At 45.0% G+C, this 13295-nt stretch overlaps 1 protein-coding gene and 1 long non-coding RNA gene across 4 annotated transcripts in view; one reads left to right on the top strand and one right to left on the bottom strand.

Annotated features, from left to right (window-relative positions):
- The window catches only part of UBE2J1 (ubiquitin conjugating enzyme E2 J1), a 47561-nt gene extending 34274 nt beyond the window's left edge, over positions 1 to 13287 (bottom strand). Inside the window, exon 1 of one of the 3 annotated variants that reach the window (XM_052781531.1) lies at positions 13104 to 13287. Coding sequence is in view for 2 of the 3 variants with exons in the window: in XM_052781530.1 (XP_052637490.1) it covers positions 792 to 822 (31 nt within the window). In the remaining variant the exon portion in view is untranslated. Of the gene's footprint in view, positions 1 to 791; positions 1321 to 13103 lie in introns of those variants that run through there. The other 2 variants (XM_052781530.1, XM_052781532.1) reach the window with 2 other exon arrangements.
- LOC128139323 (uncharacterized) lies at positions 78 to 2187 on the top strand. Its single transcript, XR_008234323.1, has 2 exons — positions 78 to 293; positions 1574 to 2187. It is a non-coding gene; the product is annotated as an uncharacterized LOC128139323 (long non-coding RNA).
- Positions 13288 to 13295: the final 8 nt, after the last annotated feature.

The following is a 13295-nucleotide window of genomic DNA, read 5'->3' as shown; positions in this document are numbered from 1 at the left end:
AGCAAAACCTCCCCTTCCAGCGCTGCTTCTCAAGACATCTCCTACATCTCTTGAGGCATCCCTTCCGCTTCAAGGATTCAAAAGAAAGGAGTTGTAAGGCATGAGTTTTAACACAGAATCCCATGAACAAACACACACGCATGTAAATACGGCACGCATGGGAACACTTCTGTAAAACAAACTCACACCACACAGACTAAGCTATCGGCAATCTGTCCCCTCGCACGCACCCACTTGGAAAGGAGACAGTACCCAGGGGAACAGGGAACAGCCACCTGACAAAAAGTTCAAAGGTACGCTTCCACGAACCGGCAAAAAAGCGTGTGCATACCCCACCACCCCCGCCCCCCCGGGTATACAGGGTGTTCTAAACCGAATTACAGCTCGGAGGGAGTTTTCAACGCCATGGCACTGGGAAGCAGAAGCGACCCAGCCGGCCTCCGCCTCCCCGGCGCGCAGCTGACCCACACCCGCGGGCACCGCCGCGGCCCGGCGCCCCCGTCCCTCCTCCCCACCGCGCCCTCGGCCCGGCCGCTGCACCTGTCCCGCCGCGCCCCGAGAGCCGATTGCCGGCCGCCGCGCCCCGCCAGCGGCCCCCGAGCCCGCCGCGAACGGCGGCAGCTCCGCGGAGAGCACACCCGCCCGGCCGGCCGGCCGCCGCGCAAGGCGGCGGCCCGGGGTGCCTGCAAGGCAAGGGACGGCCGCCCCCCCCCCCCCCGGCCGGCCGCGGCCTGCAGGCGAGGCCGGGGGCCGCCTCCCTGGGCCCGGCGGGGCCTCGCCGCGCCGCCTACCCGGGCTCTTGAGGTTGTAGCGGGCCTCCATGGCAGCGGGCACCGCTCGCCGCGTCTCCGACAGCGGGGGCCGGGGCAGGGGTCGGAGGAGGAGAAAGGCCGGGCCCGCCCCAGCCCGCTTCGCCTCGCCTCGCCTCGCCTCGGGAAACTCCCCCGACGTGGCAAGCGGCGGCCCCGCCGTGACCGCGGAGGGAGGCACCTGCCGCGCCGTCCCCGCCCCGGGAGCCTCGCCGTCCCCGCCCCGCGGCCTGGCCTGGCCTGGCCTGGCCTGGCCTGGCCTGGCCCCGCGGGGTGGCCCACGGCAGGGCCCGCCCAGGCCGGCACCGGAGCGGGCCGCGCAGCCCGCGGCGGCCGGGGCGCGGCGGCTGGCGAAGCTTCCCTCCTACGGCTGCGTTGCACAAAAGCCCGCCCTTCTCTGTCGTAGCGTGGAAGCGGCAGCCGGTTTCCAGCAGCGATGGCTGGCCCCCGGACCCCACAGCGGAACGGCAGGCGGGGTGGGAGGTGGTGCCGCTGCCATCACCAGGCCGCCGTTCCGCCGCGGTGGCTGCAGTAGTGAAAATGGCCCCCGCGTCCCCGTCGCGTCTCTGCCTTGAACCGCAGAGGTCGTGGGGGGAGTGCCTCACGGCCTCATGGCACCAGTCGACTGGTTCGAAAACGGGGGGGCTTCGAAAAGGGCCTTCCTTTTCTGGAGCCTCTAAGGACCCTGCGGACCCGCCGACAGCCCCCCCAAAAGACTTAGCCTTACTGTAAGACTTGGTAGCGTCTTGTTTGTTGGTTTCTAGGGTCACGAAAGGCTGAAACGGTGTCAGGCACCAATGATTGTTCGTCTAGGCAAGAATTAATCAGCAAGAGCTTGACGTGGTGGGGAGATCACCTTTTCCGTGCCACAATGCCAGAGGAACATTTGTTTGCGCCTACAACTTCGGTTTCTCTGCCGCCTGGTTATAGCCACAGTACACCTGGGATAGCACCTCTAAGGATTTATAGCTAAGGAAATACATAAATTAAAGTGGGCATAAGCTCAGCAGTCTCAGTTTCCCTTTAATTCAGTGCAAGTCATAAAGAAACATGTCTAAGCTTTTATGTGCTTGTCTTCAACAGCATAAGCTTGAAACCCTTGTCTCTATCTCATGACCTGTCCCTAATTTCATCTACGTTACTTTTATATTCTTCCTAATCATCTTTAAGAAAAGTTTATGTTTTGATGTCTTAGTTCTCTTTCCTTCTTTGATTGAACAGCAATGGAAAATGGTTGTAAACAAAAACTTTTGAGTAGGTATATTTTTTTCACCTCCTCATGTTCTCAGAATGGCAAACCAAGGCATTACTTTTCCCTTTCCTGTTCTGTTGCACAGTGATGTTGTGGTAACAGCAATAAATAAATAAAGCAACTTTACTCCACCTTCACAAGTAGCTGAATTTTCAAAGGGGCAAAGTGATCTTCCTTTTTACAGGACAAAGCACTACGAATAATGTAAAGCATAAATAATGTATATAGCAGAAGGGAAAGGATGGCATCAGACCTTGAGGTTCCCTCTTACACCAAAAGCACCCCAGGGTACATTTAATGGGCAACAACTCTTGATGACATCTCAGCATTTCTGGTTAGCATCGGCTGATCTGACTGCTCGAGACGGTGAGCTGCAGGCACTGGGTGTCACGTTTGCAAACTATTTTGGTCATTTTTAGCAGGTATGTCCCATCTTCCCTCATTTGCCGGTCCTTCTTGCTGTGCAGCGGGAGAAGGGCTCTGGGACTATTTGCGACTAAATCTTGCCCTTCCCCGAAGAAGGAGAGCAGTATCTTGCATTTGGAAATCTGGATTTTCATGTAAAAAGTTCTGAGATATATTTTGATAGAAGACAATTTTAAAAATGATATTATAATGTGAATAATGGCATGAATCGAGAAGTGATAGTTATTATGAACTAGTTAAGGGTAATGTGGAATTCAGCTTTCCCTTCTGGGCTCTGGCCTTTGACCCTGGCCACACTTAGAGCGTCATTTTATATAGTTCAAGGAGGAAGAACCTGCAGTTAACATGAAACTTGGGCTTTTAGCTAAAAAAAGAAAACCACTGTCACTGTAACTACATGACAGCTAAACACTACTGAAAAATAAGCTGAGCAGACTTCAATTTTAAGTAACAGAAATTCACTCATAGGACATATACATTTTCCGCATTTAAGTAAGCTACATTGTGGCCTGGCTGGGTGCTGGGCTAATCGCCACATCAAATTGTGCAGAGCTGGTAGTACCAGAGCCCTTTCATTTTCAGCTGTATTATTCGTTAAAAGTCAGAGCTGCAGGAGGTGAATGCTGCCAGATTCCTGTGAAGTAGTCAGGGTACGGGTAGAAATCTGGAGATTAATTCCCAGCCCGCATGTCAGCAGCTGCTTGGGGCAGACGAGGAGCAGGTGCTGCAGAGCTCTTGCACAGTCAGTGTTGCCAGTCCGGAGCGGCAGCCTCCCTCCTCTTCCTGCCTCTGGTCAAAAATGCCCTTTGGATTTGTGTTTTCATCTGCTTTTTGTTTAGACTTTCGCATGGATAAGCCATTTTGTGCTAGGACTTGTGTTTTTTTAAAATCAAACGCCAAATATAGTAGCAAAATTGCAGTCAAATCCTACACGCTGGCAGCACTTCATGTAGCTTGTGTATCCTGTCATATGATCTAGCTTGGTGAAAAAATAAACATGCTCAGCTGAAGCATATAGAAACTGAAAGTTTGCCTGAACACTGCTGCAACAAAGATTTTGTCATTTAATATCACACTGAATCCTTGCAGAAAGATTTTGCACAACTTCACCAAATTGGTTGCAAGATAGCAAGAATCATCAGTTTTGACAACTCAAAATATTAAAAATTGTGTGGCTTTAGTAAATGTTTTACATTGAAGTAAGGCTTCAGTCTGACCAAAAAAAATCACTAATAATTTCTATTTTTTTTTTAATTTCTAGTTTCCAAAAAGATGTTTTTGCTCATGTTTCTATGTACTTTTCTGCAGTTGTGGTATACTGATTTTTTTTTTTCTCTTGGATGAAAACGGACTCTGATACAGCCACCTAGCTTCAGAGCAAAGGAGCGTATAGGCCACTCTGTTGCAAAAAATGTAACAAAGTTAATGACAATCATAAGGTCTGATAAAATGCATATTATGACATTAATGACAATCATAAGGTTTGATAAAATGCATAATTCTTCAATTGCAGCCATTTCGACTGTGAAAGAAAGGCCAAATCAGAGTAAATATATGGGCAGAATTCCACTGGACAATTGCAGCCTATGGATATACATTTCTGAGCTGATTACCAGAGGCTCACTTTATAGCTAATGGAGAGAAGCAGGAGCTTTTACAGCAGAGTTCATCTTGCCTGGAACAGATGTTAGCTGTAGATCCAACAAATCGTGCTTTGAAAGTTCCTGGATTTCTCCATTAGCTGCAAAGGGGGATCAGGCCAAGTCATCTATGTTCTGGACTGTCCTAGTGAGGTATTTTCACATGTATGTATAGCCGCATCTGATATATATAGCTCTCTATATCTGACACAAACGTATCATGCATTTCCCCTCAGTTTAAAAGAATTACAAACGTCTCAGTCGATAGAGCCTCTTATTTTTAACAGCAAGACTCTTGATGAACTGACTTTAAAGGTCCAAGAGGGGAGGGAGCTCAGCAGGTAGGAATGGGAATCACAGAGTTCAGCATGAGGAGTTGGGGGGATGGACTCCAGCAGGAGCCCCTGAAGAGGGAGTTATTCCCAAAACCTCCCCTTTCTCTTGGAGGCAGGACTCCTGTGTGACACAAGGGCTGTTTTTGCACTTGGGTCTGATGCACCAGTGTATATTCTTGCAGATCTTGGGGAATTAAGCTAGGTAATGTGACATTGAATTATTATTTATTTCTCTGTGCAGGTCATATAATTGTGTGATGTAAGGTACATTTCAACAGTATATACTATACGTTAAGTGATTACCTGAAGTCAGTTCAGAGTGGGGTTTGTATGCTTTGTAGGCTGTCTCATAAACTCAGCTACAAATAATTTCTTCTAGAGAAGGTTTGAGATCACAAAAGCTCATGAAAATACAATAGTTCTTTGTATAAAGCATTCACACCCTGCTTTCACCAATTCACAAAATGTAGAGCAGTTTGCTTCATTTAGAGTGCTACCCTTTCAATACAGACAGTTGGCTGCAGAATTAAACTGTAATGGAATTAAGGAATCTAATATTAATATGCCTATATTATCAGCGGCAACAGATATGACTCACTTGGAAGAGAAATCATTATTGTGCTCATTGGTGACTAACACAGTCTCAGCTTTTAAAATCCTTTATGTGACTTCAGACCTGGTAGATCTGGATTCAACAAGTGCACCTCCTCCTCACTGATAAAAACAAGCATGGCATTGTGTAACCAATGCCCTGTAGCAATTGCACAGATGCATGGTGCTTCTCAAGAAAGTGATTACTGTCTTTTCTTCAGCCTTAGTTCTAAAGCAACCGTCTCACAAAACGGGTGGCTTTGCCAGCTGACTGTTAATTAGTGTTATTTCAGAAATGGAAGAAAGAGAATGAGGGAAGAAGTTACCATATTGCTGTAACTGCCCAAGTGAGCAAGTGCCTGATCTGGACCACCAGCGCAGAGTTTGTGGAGCATCTTGCAGTAGTCCACACTATGTGAAGTCAAAATAAAGGTACTTATTTTTCACTTCCCCCCCCGCCCCGAAGAATGGGAAGTCACGCCAGTCACTTGACTCACTCCCCTCTGGCATCATCGTTGTAATAGTTCAGATGGTTTCCTGGTTCAGAAGAAACGCACAAAGGCACAAGTCAAAGCTGAAGCTGCTCTCCAAGTAACAGCCGCTCGTGACTCTGGACTTCCCTGATCTAGTTACTCTATCTTTAGCAACTACAGACAATGGCAGAAATTTTCTTTACCGTGCAAATTGCAGAGCGAGCTAGATAGATGGAGAGTGGTTATGAACTACTCTGATTAAAAATTATTTTGCTCCTGTGCCACTATTTAGGGAGAAAATACCAGGCATAGCCTTTGACTCATGCAGCCAGTTTTTCACGATTCTCCCTCTTCAGAGCTTCAGGCCTCAGATTTTCTTTTTGTCACTTTTACCTTATGTGAGTTGCTCCCCATGTCCCTTCACTTTAACTTACTCCCATAAGCTTCCTTCTGGGAAGGGAGCATCTGTCTTCACAATTACACGGCAGCCAGAGGGAAAGCAGTCAGGATTACGCCTGTTGGACTGCCATCAGTCTTCCCACCCTATCCATTCCAAAAAAGTTACTCATGACTCTAATGTGAACTTGCGTGTACCTGCTTGCGTACAGCTGCTTGTGTACAGCTGCTTGCATACAACTCCTACTGACTCAGCAATGGGAATAAAGGATTTACGAGCAGGCTCTTAATTTAAAGCCCCTCAAAAAGTGTTTTACAATTGGTGTAAGGATGATTAAAGCTTACTGTGTCATTAACCAAGCTATATTGAGTTATCAGTCGTCTCTACCAGCCCTCTGTAGGCATCTGGGACACCCAGGAGTTTCTCACATGGTTAGTGGAAATCTAGGGCTTGATTCAATTGCACACACATAAGCAACTGATTCCATATGAGGTATCCCAAGGTATGCCATATGGAGCAGGAAGGTATGATATGGGATACTGGTGCTGTTCTGAATGAAGCAGTAGCTGAAGGCCAGGTGGAGTGCCTAGAGCACCTTCAGTGACACAAAGGACCTACGTGGGCAACTGGACTAAACCCCTAATCACAACAGTCAAGAGAGCCCAGAGAGTGGCTCTGCTGACCCAACACGTCTATCTGCTGGCAAACTGCCGACTGTGTTAACTCCATCTCCACCGCCTGCTAGCAAGTGACCTCCCTCTGCAGTTTCAGCTGCCTGGGCTCTGCAGCCCAGCCCCGGCAGGGCCCAGCCCCACCGCCTTGGTTCGGCACGCTCGGGAGATCGCTTCGCCGTGAGAAAGGGCCGCACAGCAGAGCCAGGCCAGATAAGGCAGAACCAGAGATGGAGGGAGGGCTGTTGAGGTGAGGCGCAGGAGAAAAACACCAATGTGAAAAGGTATAAAATGCTGCAGGGAAAAAGCAGAGAGTCAGAAGATGGCAGTTTGGTGACACTGGCCAGTGAAGTCTCATCTGGTGTCTTGCAGGGGGAGGTGAGCGTGTTAATGATCAGTCTAGTAGCTTGCTAGTCATAGCTACCTGTATTAACCAAAAAATTATTACTTTACACTCTTAAACTGCGTGTACCTGCTTGCAGGGTTTTTTTGCAGATGGTGAAAGGTGTCTAGCAAAGTGATTCACGGTGGTGCAGACTGGCAGGTGATGCAGGCTGCAGAGGAATTTTCTTATTCTGAAAGAGAAATAACAAAAGCTGAAAACAATTGCGTAGTCTGGTGGTGTCATAACTATTCAAATTAGAGATTTATAGCTTGGATTTTATGGGGACTATTAATGGTAGCAATATAAAAGGGAATGAACTTCTCCCATCCTGGGGAACTTCTAAGGATGCACCCAGTTCATGGGAGCAGGAAGCTTTCATGGGAGCCGGTGGACTGAGAAAAGCTGGAAAGGCATTTTTAATCTGTCAAGAGAACACTAAATTTAAAGCCAATACTCAAGTGTCTGCATAATGGGCTTTATGAAGAATTGCAGAACTTGGAGTGACGACTGCTGCTTTATAGACAGAAGATGTGGAATTGAAATATGAAATGAAATTGAAGGAACAGGACCAGAAACAGTGCTGAGCAAGGGGAACAGGACTGGTGGGAGTGAGCCCACTCGTGTGCCTCTGCTGCAGAGCTTGCATTCAGCACTCAGGACCCGAGACCGGGCAGCGTGATGAATGGCATGCTGGCAGTCGAAAGAAGTTCAAGCAGCTGTGAAGGGAGTATTGACAGAGAAGCAATTTGTGGATCAGATCATTTGGCTCGCCAGAGGATGATTCAGTCTTTGAAAAGGGCACTGCAGAAAAGCATCAGAGTATGCTTCCACCTCTCAGTGCAGGATTTAGAGACAAGATGTTGGCCCCTGGGACCTTTTGATTTGGATCAACTAGATTTCCCAGAAGGCACACCCCTGTTCTCTCTGTATACTGCTTTGCAAAAGGAATTGAAACAGATTACGTTTCTCACGGCTCAGATGGCTCTGGTTGTTATCAAAGTAGTCCCCAAAGCTGACATGGATGTGCGTGAACAACAGGGGAAAATTCAATCAATAGTTGACTTAACCACAGAACAAGTTGGAATTGTATCAATCACAGGTGTCAGGTCCCTTGAGTGACACCACTGCAAAGTGGATGGTGGGGCTTCTAGAAACTGCAGGAGTGCAGGTTAAAGATTTTAACTTCATTGCTAGGACATCCACCACTCCATCCAATCAGGCAGTTTTATCAGCAGCATCAGAGGAATCCCAGCTGCAGAAAAGAAATCGCAGCACTGGATGCAGAGGACTCTGAAAGCATTACTGGCTCTGTCCTGGTTTTGGCTGGGACAGAGTTAATCTTCTTCCTAGTAGCTGGTATAGTGTTATGTTTTGGATTCGGTAGGAGAAGAATGTTGGTAACACACTGATGTTTTCAGTTGTTGCTGAGTAGTGTTTAGACTAAGCCAAGGATTTTTCAGCTTCTGATGCCCAGCCAGCAAGAAGGCTGGAGGGGCACAAGAAGTTGGGATGGGACACAGCCAGGGCAGCTGGTCCAAACTGGCCAAAGGGATATCCCATATCATGTGACATCATGCCCAGTATATAAACTGGGGGGAGTTGGCCAGGGGGGCAGATCGCTGCTCAGAGACCAACTGGGCTTTGGTCGGCAAGTGGTGAGCAATTGCATTGTGTGTCAATTGTTTTGTAGATTCCCCCTCTATTGTTATTATTTTCTTTCTTTCTGTCCTATTAAACTGTCTTTATCTCAACCCACGAGTTTTACTTTTTTTTCCCTGATTCTCTCCCCCATCCCACTGAGGCGGGGGCAGGGGGGAGTAAGCAAGCAGCTTGTGTGCTGCTTAGTTCCCAGCTTGGGTTAAACCACTACAGGTTCCCAAACTGTTGGATGGCTGTTTTATCTGGAATAACAGAAAGCTGAAGAAGGACTAGGGCAGTATTTAACAAGGAAGCACACACTAGGTATGAGACTTGGGTTTTGTGTGGGAAGGAGCAATGAGACAGCCCAATTAGGAGGGCCAAGAACATAAACTTGCAGTGATGAATGAATTGGTACTGGCTGAGTGGACACCTACCTGACATCTAAACACCTATATGCAAACATGAGTTATCTGGGTCAGAAACTCGCAGTGCTGATGAGAAAGTGCATTAGGACTATAGCATTCCCTGATGCTAGTGCTCTCAGGTAATTGGCACGCTCACCACAACTTACGCCCCTTTTCATTGACAAGCTGAGGTTCCTCTTGGACATAGGCTGTTTGCTCTCTCTGCCTGGAGCTGAGAAGAGGCTCCAGAACATCACTGCTCTCTTGCTTTAGAAATCCATTTTCGATTTCCAGTGGGAACATGTTCATGCCCGGTTTATACTATATTTGAACCAACACTACCCTTTAGTTCAGCAGAGTCCAGAATGGCTTTTAGTTTGCACTAAGTGGAGATTAAAACCTATATAAAGGGTAAATCCTGCTACAATAGCAAAGGCAGCTCTGATACTGTCCTGTAAGTCACTACCAGGGCACTGCTAGGTGGGCCTGAGGACCATATGGTGCAACTGAGCTCGCCCAGACCACCTCACCATGGTTCAATGTACACACGTGCATCTTGCTGTGATAAGCCCATCGTCTTTTCTTAGCCTGCCTTTTGTGAAAGAAGGCAGCTTGGAATACACTGTGAAATGTTCTGGCCTATACACTAGGCCACTCTGTATTTTTTTTTTTGTCTCTCATGTTTGCGCTCATCTATGAGGTGTTTAAACCCAACCCTTCTCAATTTAGGCCATGTTTAGTTGTTGGTTTGGTTGTTTGGGTTTTTTTTTTAAAAAGGACATCAGGGTTTTTTTCTCTACCTTCTGGTTCTCAGCAATTCTGAAATAATCCTTCTATCTCATAGCAGCTCCTAGTGTTATTAAGGAAAATATTCAGTAGAGTGATCTCCTCTGACTAGTCTCCTGAAAATCTTTTACCTTATCAAAAACATATTAGTTTAGTCCAAGAGACATTGTGACAGACTGCTGCATGAGATCAATTTTTTTCCCTGGATGTATTTATCTATATGAATCTCTTTTAAAATATGTTCTGCAGATGACTAAGAAATGTTTAAAATCCAATTGCCAGCATAAACTGTAACTTGAATACGAACACATATTTGTATGGTGTGCATACATACCAAGATTACATAAATATGTTGTATCTTTTAAGGACACTAGTAGCATGTAATGGATTTTATACAATTTAGATATTTTTGTACTCAATATTCAGTAGGTTTTTGCTCAAGACCTAGGCTGTAGCTCATAACGCTTATAAGCCAAAGAGAATAGGCTGGTAGGAACCAAGGAGACTGGGTATCTGACCTGTTTACAACAAAACATGTATACAGAGATAGCAAAATGAGAAAGGTAACACAGAAGATATCAGGGAGAAAACAAATGAAAAGAAACAGTCTGTTAAGAGTCTTTTTAAAATGTAGCCATTTGTGGATATGTGCATGAGCTAATGTGGAAATATTAATACAGTGGGAAATCAAGTGGGATGTCAACCATATGCCACCATAATAGAGGAGCCCAGAAGAATTTCCCAACCAAGCTTATTTCTCATTTCCCACACAGCTGAAATGGGTGTTGATGTGTTTGTCTGTAATTGAGTAAATTCACATGTGGCTATCAATAAACATTCAGAATAAGAAATTTTGGTGTTAATGATCTGATTTCCCCATCGAACAGGACAGAGGTAAAGCTGCAGCAACAAAAAACCACTATGTAATAATGTCATGCACATCATTCAGTACAAAAATGGAAAAAACCTCAATGTTCAATTTAAGAAAAAAATATTTTGTAATGACTAGTGCAAATGACAGGGACAGTAAATGTGTCATTAAAGCAAACAGTTGCTACTGTATATGATGACCTGTTCAGGGTTATTTTCTTTAATTCTTCAACTTAATCTGATGATGCATAAAAATGGAGGGAGTTTATAGGTTAAAATTTCTGTTAAAAATCACTGCAATACTTTCACAGAATGAACTCCCTTAGTATAAAATGTTATCACAGGAGTGCAATTTCACATGCAAGAAAACCCAGAATTTTTAATGAGAAAAAAATTGTTCCACCACAAAACATGAGATCTCAAATGATCCATTTGAATTACGCTTTATCAGAGTAGTTTGCTCCTGTCGATTACACTTCCATGCCAATGCACAGCATGGCTGTAATCACAGAATTTTAGAAAGCCATTCCGGCACTGTTACACTTTAAATAGCCACGTTCCAGTATATGCTCAAGGATGCTTTTTAACTCTTCAAAGAATCCATTAAGTACTCTGGGCTGCTGGCTATTGAATTACTTACAGAGATTTCCTGAACTACAACAAGTTGTTGGAACCAATGTGTTATAGTTATTCAGCTTCTGACTTTAATGTGTCTATGGGATACTAAATTGGTTTGGGCTTATTCTAAACCAGTGTTTTAAGAGAGACCTATCTAGTTCAATAATGGTCCCTGCTATGCCTAGGCAACACCGACAATATATAAAAAAGCAGACTCACAGATCAGGTATTTTGGAAATACTACACTATTCAGGAAGTGATTACTTCTTGCACAATTTCTAATTTTAAAAAAGGTATCTCAACACTGCCTTGTCAGAATTCACTCTTGTAGTATATGGGGTATTTCATCCCTTTAAAATAAAAACTAGAATCTCAATAAAATTTAAAGAAAAAGCAGGAGATTTGAAATAATATGTTCTTTAAAAAGAACAACCTTGCATGCCTCACTCAGTGCTCAATGACTTCAGCTAGAACATGAAAATCTGAGATACTAATTAGAAAATGATTACTCAAAAGTGGAACACACGAGTCATCACTTAAACTGAAAATACCAAAGTTAAACAGTAAAACTAATGCATTTTTAACATTCTTCCAATTTTATAATTAAGCTTATTTGAAACATAAGTAATGTGATAAAAATTATGCTTAATATCCAATTAGAAATTTTACACATTAGCTAAAGTCACCTTCACTAAATTATGCAAACTAGTCTACGTCAAATTCTGGAGAGGACTACCAGAGCTAACTTAATTGTCTTAAATAAGTTGATAGTCCCTAAATACATGGGTATGCATGACTACATAGAACTCAGGCCAAATATATGGAAACTACGTTCTTTAGTTATGATTCATACCATAGCCAGTATGATGAGATACTTTATTAAAAGAAAAAAAAAAAAAGTCTCCGGTCCAGCCTGGTAGGTGTTCTTTGTCCCACATAGTCACCTGTACCTGAAGGAGTAAAGGGAGAAGGCAAGAAATTATGGCAGCCCTTCAATGAAAGTCCTGTGGACTGGAGAGCTGTCAAGAGCTGGCTCTTACCCACCACTGCTTTGGTGAACTCCGAAGACAGCTTTGCATTACTTTAACTGAAGAGTTGGTCAGAAGAGCTGCCCTCACCCAAGGTGACAGATGGTGACAGTACCGAAAGGAATGCGAACTCTGTCATTTTGAAGCATTCTGCTTTGATTACAGCTACTGTCATCCTTCACACTGGCACCAGGACTGGTACTTTTCGCTATTCTCAATGTTTTTCACCTTCCTGAGCACCTAGAACTGCATTACTTATCAAGCGAGCCTTGATGGAGCAGAGCTCCATCTATCGACTAGCACTTTTTTTTCTAAGGACTCCACATATATTCAATAGATTCATGCCAAAAGAGCCAATTAGTTCTAAAAAGATAAGTTGCGTGCATCAGTCAGCAGTAAAGGGTTTGGAAACCACCGGTCTCCCTTTTGGCAGGTGTTTGTGTAGAGAGCCTTTGCACTCATGCCAACTGGCTCTCCAAGCTCTTGTATTCCGTATAGTACTAGAGCTTCAAGATGCGTCAATACATAGCATAGAGAAACTCTGCATTTGCCTTCAAACCACAACTGAATTTACACTTGCTTACCACAGGTTAAATCCCTCCTTGTTCAACAGCAGCCAGCAAACACTGGGGGCTCTTAACTTGCTGACAGACATGCAGCATTATGCCTTACCTTGGCTAACAGAAAATTTTCAAATTCCATCTTCCCATCTGTCCCCACAGCTAGCTCAGCTAGGGGCAGACTAGTTATGAATGAGTGAAGTACAGCTCCCCTTACCTGTTTCTGGTCTACAGCAAGCTGCTTCCCATTCAGGTCAAGCTCTTCCCACTCCCAAGACCTGCCGACAACACCGCTGGACCGCACATGCAATTGGTCTGCGGCAGGACTGGGAAAAAAAAAGGAGTTGCTCTTCTGACTAGAAACTATAATTTTGTATCATTAATGAAACAAAACCAGTGAATACAGAGC

Source organism: Harpia harpyja, chromosome 3 (genome assembly GCF_026419915.1).
Source record: "Harpia harpyja isolate bHarHar1 chromosome 3, bHarHar1 primary haplotype, whole genome shotgun sequence".
NCBI classification, from domain to species: Eukaryota; Metazoa; Chordata; class Aves; order Accipitriformes; family Accipitridae; genus Harpia; species Harpia harpyja.
Note: the sequence above shows the minus strand (reverse complement) of the source record. Positions and strands in the feature narration are given on the sequence as shown.